Raw genomic sequence first — 9633 nt, 5'->3', positions numbered from 1 at the left:
TGTCACAGACTATATAAAACTATTTTCATTTAGTCTGTGATAGTGTGATCACAGTTCGTGGGTGTAGGTCAATTTTAATAATTTTTCAGGAGTCATTTAATGTATCTTAATTTGATTACTATTATAAATGAAAGTGTATTGATATGATTTCAATTTAATCATTATCGTTGATATTTAAGAATAGTTTAACTTTTAGATAATTATTATCAAATCAGTCATTTTATCCAAAAATTGATATGCACCAATTTCGCTTTATTCCCAAAATTCATACATTATATATTGGTTTATTACAACATCAGATTTTATCAATATTATGTTTGGAGGACCATGGGTAATTGCCTTGCTCGTATCGCCTTTCCACTATCCTCATGTATAATTCTATAGATTTTGTATTTTTACAAATAAATTAACACAAAATTGTTACAAAGAAAACAAGTTGATTTTTTGTGAAAAAGATATAATTTTTCAAATGATACATTCTATAAACGTTTCCGCAATTATGTTCCACAAACAATATTTCTCCAAATACATAATAAAATACAAATTTTTATACAAAAGCTTTTAAGTGTCTAATATCTTGATGTAAACATTAATAAAAAGTTATATCCCAATTTCTTACTATTATATAATGATATAATTATCAACCTGAAGTTACTTTATTTGTTTAACGGTTTTGTATAAATTAAGTCTTAACAGTTTATCTTCTATATCCTTTAATTTACTAAAAGAAATGTCAAAATACGTAATATTTCGTGAAATTGGTATATTTACGAATATTTCATCATATTTGACGAACCATATATGATACGACCTAATGTTTCATACGAAAATTGTTTAAAATTAAATTTTACGAAATAAAAGTAACAACTGAAAATTCTTTTGAACCGATCATTTTATTGCTATAACTGAAATATCTCGATCATATTTTGATTTTTACTCTACTTCTTCTTCTTTCTCGTCTAAATCCCAACTACTTGGGGTCGGCCACCCTTATCCTTAACTTCTACTTGACTCAATCACCCACGTCATTTACGTTCACATCGCCGTCCTCATATCACATTCACTGATATCCCTCCATCTTTTTATGGTCTTCCTCTACCTCTTGTTCCTTCAAAATTCATTTCTATAACTGTTATTACAGCTTCAGATTCCTCTCTCCTTATAACATGACCAAAGCTATTTTCTCTCATCTTTTCTACGATTGACGTTTCACCTATACTCCCTTTTATATGTTCATCCCTTATTCTATCTTTTCTAGTCACACCACTCATCCATCTAAGCATTCTCATCTCTACTACGCTCATTCTCTACTCTACTTTCTTGTCAACTGCCTAACAACTCTTATGATCGAGATATTTCAGCTATAGCAATAAAACGATGGGTTGAAAAGAATTTTTACTTAGTACTTTTATTTCGTAAAATTTAATTTTAAACAATTTTCGTATGAAACATTAAGTTGTATCATATATGGTTTGTCAAATATGATGAAATATTCGTAAATATGCCAATTTTACGAAATATTACGTATTTTGACATTTTTTTTAGAAAACTAATGGATAAAGAAGATAAACTGATAAGACTTAATTTATACAAAACAATTAGATGTACACTTTGAAATTACTAGAGAAATACAAGGAGAGGTGCCATGGTGCATGTTGTTTGTATAGGAGAAAATTAATCAAAGGCTAGAGGTTTGGAGATCAGCTTTTGAAGAAAAGGGTTCAAGAATAAGTAGAAGTAAGACAGAGTATATAGAGTATGAGTTTGACAAAGATGAACACGAGGTAGATAAAATGAGGAGGTCATTGATAATAGGTGAGAACGTGATTGGAAAGGTGGAGAGTTTTAAGTATTTAGGGTCAGTTGTGCAAAAGAGTACTGGTATTGACGAGGATGTAAGACAGAGAATTATGTGCGGGTGGTTGAAGTGGAGAGTCTTATGCGATAAAATAATTACAATGAGGCTGAAAGGTAAATTCTACAAGACTGTAATAAAGCCAGCTATGATGTATGGTTCAGAGTGTTGGGCGGTTGATAAGAAAGTAGAGCAGAGAATGAGTGTAGCAGAGATGAGAATGCTTAGATGGATGAGTGAAGTGACTAGAAAAGATAGAATAAGGAATGAGCATATAAGAGGAAGTATAGGTGTAGCGTCAATCGTAGATAAGATGAGAAAAAATAGATTTAGATGGTTATGACGAGAGAGGAATAAGAAGCTATAAGAACAGTTATGGAAATGAATGTTGAAGGAAGAAGAGGTGGAGAAAGACAATAAAGAGATGGAGGGATGTCATTGAATGTGATATGAGGACGGCGATGTGTACGTAAATGATCTGGGAGATCGTGTCAAGTGGAAGTTTAGGATTAGGGTGGTCGATCTAAGTAGTTGGGATAAAGATGAGGAAGAAGAATTAGATCTACAGTTTAATTTCAGTATTTTTTTTTCTTGGGTTGCGCTTTGATTGATTGCTCTGCCAGTCCTACCATTTACTACTGTAAACAATTAGGTATTAGACATTTAATGGGAGCACCATTCCATCCTGCATCAAATGGTTGCGCTGAATAAGGTGTCAAAATCGTTAAACAATTCTTAAAAAAATGCTCGTTCTCTTTAAACTAGTTAAACAAATTTTTGCTGATGCATAGAAACACACCGCACACGAGACGCCAGCTAAGTTAATGTTAGGGCATTCTACTAGAACAATATTTGATTTGCTAATACCCAGCACTAATGAAGTAGTAGTAGACAGTCAAATTTCTCAAATAAAATATGGGGGGAATAGAAACATAAAAGTGACAAAACACACAAAGTTACATTAGATCAAGGTGCCACGTGGACAAGACACGACGACCAAATTTGGCCATTAAACAAAACAAGCGGTTCGTTATCCCCCGTAGGTGAAAATACTGACATAGACAACAATGACCACACAGAATCAACCGTACCGCTCTGCAATAAATCTCCCCGACCTGTTAGAGTTAAAAAACCTATTTAGCGTTTCTCTCCATCCGACTAAAAATGACAACAAATAATTTTACACTATGTAAAAATCTCTGTCTATATGAATGAATATCTATCTGTTATAAACAGTAAACTAAAAACTAAATCTTACTCTCTCATCAAATTTCAATATTTATTTATATGTTAATAAATATTTAAAATATAAGTGTATTATAATTTTATAAGGAAAGAGGTTTTGATTGATTGCTCTGCCAGTCCTACCATTGGTTCTGTATAATATAGGTGTTCTCTGCTCCTTTATAGCTAGAAAGTCAGCTTTTTCATTTCAAGTGACACCGTTTTTTCTTGGTATCTACGCTAGTATAACTTTTTTAAATCTCAATATTGATTCTAAAGTTTCCCTACATTAAAGGACAAGCTTTGAATTCACCTGATTGTTATAGAGTGCTTTCAGAACCACAAGACTATCACTTGAGATAGTTATGGTCAAGAGGTAACAACAAAACATAAAATTAAAGAAAGTGGTTTAAATTATAAATTATGATTAATTTTTAAGAACAATTTTTTTTAGCATTTTTAGCATACCAACTCAAATAGATCATATTTTGACGATTGTTACGTATTGATAAATATTATATAAATTAGTAGTGGGGATTGTCCACTACTCTCGAGTGCGATCAATGACACACAACCATTAACAATTATATTGTTTCTCAATAAAGACTTATTTTCTGTTTAACTATTTGATGTTGTCTTTCATATAAACAACACAACAACGATCTTTTTATTTTTTTTATTATTTATTACACATTTTTCTAAAAAGTGCAAAACTTGAACATTATTTCAAAGTTTTATTTAAGCAAACATAAATCAAAATAATATTGCAAAAGTTAAATAACAGTAAAAAAAAAAAAAATTATTTAGTAAAAATGTGTCATTTTTTAATTTTCCTTTTTTTTTCCGGAGGTTGAACAAATTTATATACTTTTTTATTGTCAGGTTTATTCAATTTATTGAATTTACCCAAACCACCACCACCATGTCGTTTTCTTGGTCTTATAGCTTTGGCATTAAGTTCAACTGCAGGGGGAGTTGAAAAACCAAATGATTTAGCAACTTTAACAATATCTAATGTTCCAACATCAAATATTTGTTTTAGATGATGAGAATCATAAGCACGGACATATGATTTAAATGCTTCTTTAGCAGATATATGTAAAAAATAATTTTTTGCTACTAGTTTTTCAAGTTGTAGTTGAATATCGGAAATCTTATTCCATGAAAACTCAAATTCATTCAAAGGAACTTTTGCTTTTTTTAAGTATTGTAAAAATCCTAATTCTTCAGGTCGTAGTATAAGAAGTGCATGACCACTACTACCTTCACCTCGAGCGGTACGGCCAACACGATGAATATATTCCTATAAAAAATGTATAAAATAATAATCCCTTTTTTGAAAAGTTATTAATTCAACTACATACTTTTGGGTCATCAGGTGGATCATATTGGACAATCCAGTCAACTAAAGGAATATCTAAGCCTCGAGCAGCTACATCTGTGCAAAGAAGTATACCTGTTTCAGTATTGCAATATTGAAAAAAAGTAGTTGTGCGTTTCTCTTGTTTCTGTTTACCCTACATATAAATGAAAAATTTGTCATAATAAATTTTTAACAATAGTTGAAAAAATGTTAAAAAATTTTTTTTTTTTTTTTTTTTTATAAAATATACTTTTTGGGTCTCAATATTTATTTTTTATTTACTAAATTGCAATTTCCCTGCGGATAGGGAATAAGAATACTTCCACAGCCCCTCTGCCAGTCGTAAAAGGCGACTAATAAGGTTATATCAGATTGACAGCCAGCGTAAAAATCTTTGTCAAAAAAGAATGAGGAATCTTGAACAAAACTTAGGCGGATTGTCCTATCTCAGGGATAACAGAAAGTAGTTAAAAACGGAGAAGGCCTAAGAAATAAAGTGTTTGATATCAGCCAGACTACTTATTCAGTAGCTGTTTCACCAATCATGTGTACAGGTCTACCCAACGCTTGTAGTGTTAGGGACATCTCCACTTAATTCTAGGCTGGACTCGTGTATAAGGAAGAAATATAGATACAAAGTAAGAATAGGTACTTGGAATGTTGGAACATTAACTGGTAGAAGTGGAGAATCAGTAGAAGTATTGAAGAGGAGTAAAGTTAACATTTGTTGTGTGCAGGAAACTAAGTGGAAAGGAGAGAAATCACGGGAAATAGGCGAGGGTTATAAAATAATATACTTAGGTAAGTCTAGTACAAAGAATGGTATAGGGATTATAATGGATGAGGAGATGAAAAGTGAAGTAGTAGAAGTAGCTAGGAAATGTGACAGAATTATGGTTGTAAAATTTATATTCGAAGAAAAAGTGCTGAATGTAATAAGTGCCTATGCGCCACAAGTGGGATGTGATGAAATAGACAAGGAAGTTTTGGAGAGAGATGGATGAGGTGATGCAAGGGGTACCTGGCAATGAAGAGGCGGTGATAGGTGGAGATATGAAAGGACATGTAGGTAATGAGAGGAGAGGATATGAAAGAGTACATGGAGGATATGGTTTTAGTGGGAAGAATGAGAAAGAATACTGGATTTTGCAGTATTGTACGATCTTGTTCTGGTTAATACTTATTGTAGAAAGAGGGAAGAACATTATATAACATATAAGGTGGAAGGAATAGATCACAGTTTGATTATTTTATGTGGAAGAGAGAGAGCGTAAAGCGAGTCAAAGATTGTAAAGTTTTATCAGGCGAGAGTGTAACTACACAACATAGACTGATGGTGATGGAGTTGTGGTGTACCCGAAAGAGAATAAACAAAAATAGAAGAAACAAAGGGGAAAAATCGAAGATCCGATGGTGGAAATTGAAAGAGTTTGTAAAGGCGTAAAAAGAGAGGGCGGTGTGGAATGTCGAGGGAGACATAAATGATGTGTGGAATAGATTTTCTAGTTGTGTAAAGAATACTGCAAAGGAGATTGTTGGTGAGAGTAGGAGTAGAATGCCAGGTAACAAGGAAACCTGGTGGTGGGATGAGGACGTTCGAAAAATCATAGAAAGTAAGAAAAAGCAATTCAAAGTATGGCAGAAGAGCAAAAGGAGAGAAGACTGGATAGAGTATAAACGCTTGTGCAAAGGAGCCAAGTGTGCAGTAAGTAAGGCAAATTTTAAGAGGTATGATAAGCTGCTAGGTACAAATAAAGGTGAAAAATAAGTATATAGACTTGCAAAGATAAGAGAGAAAAGGTCTAAAGATTATCATTATAAAAGGTATATAAAAAGTGTCGATAATAAGGTACTCTCGATTGATGATGATGTGAAAAAAAGGTGGAGAGCATTTTGAAAAATTATTGAATGAGGAGTATCCAAAAGAGACATTAGAGTGATTCTTTTAACTCTAGTTACTTGATTTCTCTTAAAATAATTTTCTTTTTGTAAATTTGCTAGTTAAATGTATAACTCTATTTATCACTTATAAAATGTTTATCCTTTATATCTTATATGGGTATCATCTTTATTTTTTCAAATATCAAGAATAAGGTGACCGTAAGCTACATGGGTAGGTTTTTTTTAATAATATTTAGAAGTGCCACCCCTTAGAATTGTTAATATTAGGCGGTGTTGGCAAGGTGGGGTGAATGCGTTACGACGTCTAGTCTCAAGGTCATAGACGACAGGATACACGAGAATAATAACACGTGACAGGTGGACATTATAAGTGTGTTAATATGGAAGATATTTAAAGCTAAGCACTTTTGAATACATCAATGAATATAAAATTATGTAGTAAAACATTATAAAAACTTATAAGTATAAAATTGATTTTAGAACTTTTACGTTTTTTTAATCAAAACTATCAAATTTATTTAAAACTTTATGAAGATAAAAAAAAATTAAACATAGCTATAACTCTATAAAATTTTTATGTTACCTATGAAAGTTATGAGTAATAAGCCATAGTATATATTAACTTACATGAATACACATGACAGGTAAATCTATATAATTGAGTAATTCATGGAAATATTTAACTGCTAGACACGAACTAAAGAACACCATAACTTTTTTGTTTCTATTTTTTTTTAAAAATGTGAACAACAACAGAAATCGTTTCTCAGAGGGACATACAACATATCCTTGTTCTAAACCTTCAACTGTTGCTTCATCTTTACTATCATCAACACCAACATAAATAGGTTCTTTTTTTAAAGCAAATGTTGTCAATGCATCAGTTTTTGGTGTTTTTGTTGCACTAAATAGCATAGTCTGCCTTCGCTCTATAATAAAACGAACATTTTAAATATACAAATTTTATGTTTGTAAATAGTTGCAATTTGAATTTAAAAAAGTTAATTTGATAGGTTTTCTTCTATTTACTTATGTATTAAGTTAATAATTATTTATAACTTAAGTAGAAAAAAATAGATGTAAGTGATATAATTATTCTAATATTTATGTTGTTTTTCTTATGATCGTATTATCATTAAATATAGATAGAATAGAGTAACAATTTGGCAACTATACAACTGTGCAGGAAATTAGTTTAATAAGGTCTATTACTTAAGTTTCATATGGGTGTCAACTTTTTAATGATAATATATATACAGGACGATTTTTTTTTATCATAACCCACTCAATCACTTACAGAATAAATATAATTTACACATTTACAACTAATTAAAATATAAATAAGAATTTTTGTAAAATTAAGTGTTTATTTTCAAACAAATCAACTATTTTCTTAAAAGTTCGTCAAAGGAACTTGAGTATTTATTCCCTACGACCAAATAAAAATTTAATACAAGTAAACACTAGCCACTCAATTTCTTTTTAAAAAATAATTGTATTACAAAAATTATTTTTGGTACCTATTAGTTTCATTATTTTCTCAATTTATCAATATTACTTACTTTTAATTCATTCCTTATGTCTTAAAAAGGTGACAACTTAATTTTTTTAAACAAAATAACACACATATTTAACTAGCTCATAAAATAGAAAGTAATGTAATTAAGAAAATAATAGGCCAATAACAACTTTTAAACCAGTACTTTTAAAGTTACTAATATTATACATAAGCAAAAGAAGGAATGACCTAAAAATGTCTCATAATAAATATTATAATACCCGTACCTTACCTTCAGTCTATATTTTAAAAGGTAATAAATCTGAAACAATGAGCCAAAGGTTATTATTGACCAGTTCTTAATTAGATTCTTTTTGTTTTATAAACTAGTTAAATATGTATCCTGGCATTAAAAAAAAAATTGACACTCATATAAAGTATAAAAGATGAATGAAAATGTAATTGTACCTGATAAATGAAGAAATTAATGAAACCAAAAATTATTTTTTTACAATACCTATTATTTTAAGAAAAATTGAATGGCTAGCATTAAAAGAATCACCTTATTTAGGAAAAAAATATATATACTTGGGAGCAAATTTATAATTTGTTTTATTTCTTCTTCGAATCCAATATCCAAAATACGATCAGCTTCATCAATAATAAGACATTGAAGATTTTTGTATAAGAAATCTGGGGAATTTTGTAAATGATCTAATAACCGACCCGGTGTAGCAACAACTATATTTATACCTAAATAAAATAAAATTATATTACTCAAAAATTATGACAAGGAGGTTATAATTAACATAATTAAAGGAATAATTAAGAAAACAAAGAACTTACTCGATTTTCAAGAAAATTAACATTTCAAGTATTAAAATCACCAATTAAAAATTTATCAATTTACATTTATTTTGATCCATAATTTAGTTAACTATACTCTCATAATTTACAATAGACTTGTATTAAAGTTGTTATTAAAAATATAAATGCTATTTTTACAAAAATATATTATAATACCTTTAGATAGTTTTGTAACTTCTGTTTGCCTATTAGCACCACCCATCAATAGCCCATAAGTATGATGATGATGTTTCATTAATTCTTTAAGAACTCCATAAGTTTGCATTGAGAGTTCTCTAGTTGGTGAAATTATAATAACACCAGTACCATTTCTTGGCATAAATTTTAGTTTATAAATAAGTTCGACTGCAGGAATTAAAAAGGCTAACGTTTTTCCACTACCTGTTTTGGCAGCACCCACTAAATCTCTACCCTCTAATAATGGAGGAATTGTCTTTGCTTGAATTTCTGTCATGGTTGTAAAACCCATGTCAGTGATACCTTTTAAAGTATTTTCACATACATGACCTTCAAGGCTATTAAAGTTCCGTTCAGAAGCTGTAATTTTCAAACCCAAGTTGGAACCAGGTAAAGCTACAACAGAAAAGAAAAGATAAATTTAACACAACAAGTAACATTTAAAAAAAAAAGTAACTTACACTGATCATCAGCCATTTTATGAAATTAAGTAAAATTTTGAAAGACTTAAAAAGACTTTCTTAAAAAGACTTTTTAAAAGTTTAATACTAACATACCCGTTAGTTGTAAACAAGTAAGAACTATTTTGGAAGTATTACATATTATAATCAAGTTATAGGTTATTAAGTCCACATGACTTTTGGTATGTATCAGTGAATAATTTTTTATATATAAACGCGGTTGAAATTTTACAGCAATATTTTGTTATTATCTATGGTTTTTATCGTCAACTATTATCATTTTTTG

At 29.9% G+C, this 9633-nt stretch overlaps 1 protein-coding gene across 1 annotated transcript; it reads right to left on the bottom strand.

Annotated features, from left to right (window-relative positions):
- Positions 1-3798: 3798 nt before the first annotated feature.
- On the bottom strand, positions 3799-9516 carry LOC126899764 (probable ATP-dependent RNA helicase pitchoune). The gene is made up of 6 exons (XM_050674951.1): positions 9348-9516; positions 8866-9282; positions 8431-8595; positions 6972-7273; positions 4444-4596; positions 3799-4382 (listed from the first exon to the last, which is right to left on the bottom strand). Exons 1-6 carry the CDS (start codon positions 9361-9363, stop codon positions 3897-3899), a joined length of 1539 nt encoding a protein of 512 aa, XP_050530908.1. The 5' UTR covers positions 9364-9516; the 3' UTR covers positions 3799-3896.
- Between the last annotated feature and the right edge of the window lie 117 nt (positions 9517-9633).

Source organism: Daktulosphaira vitifoliae, unplaced genomic scaffold, assembly GCF_025091365.1.
Source record: "Daktulosphaira vitifoliae isolate Bord-2020 unplaced genomic scaffold, ASM2509136v1 Scaffold_2, whole genome shotgun sequence".
Taxonomy (NCBI): Eukaryota; Metazoa; Arthropoda; class Insecta; order Hemiptera; family Phylloxeridae; genus Daktulosphaira; species Daktulosphaira vitifoliae.
Note: the sequence above shows the minus strand (reverse complement) of the source record. Positions and strands in the feature narration are given on the sequence as shown.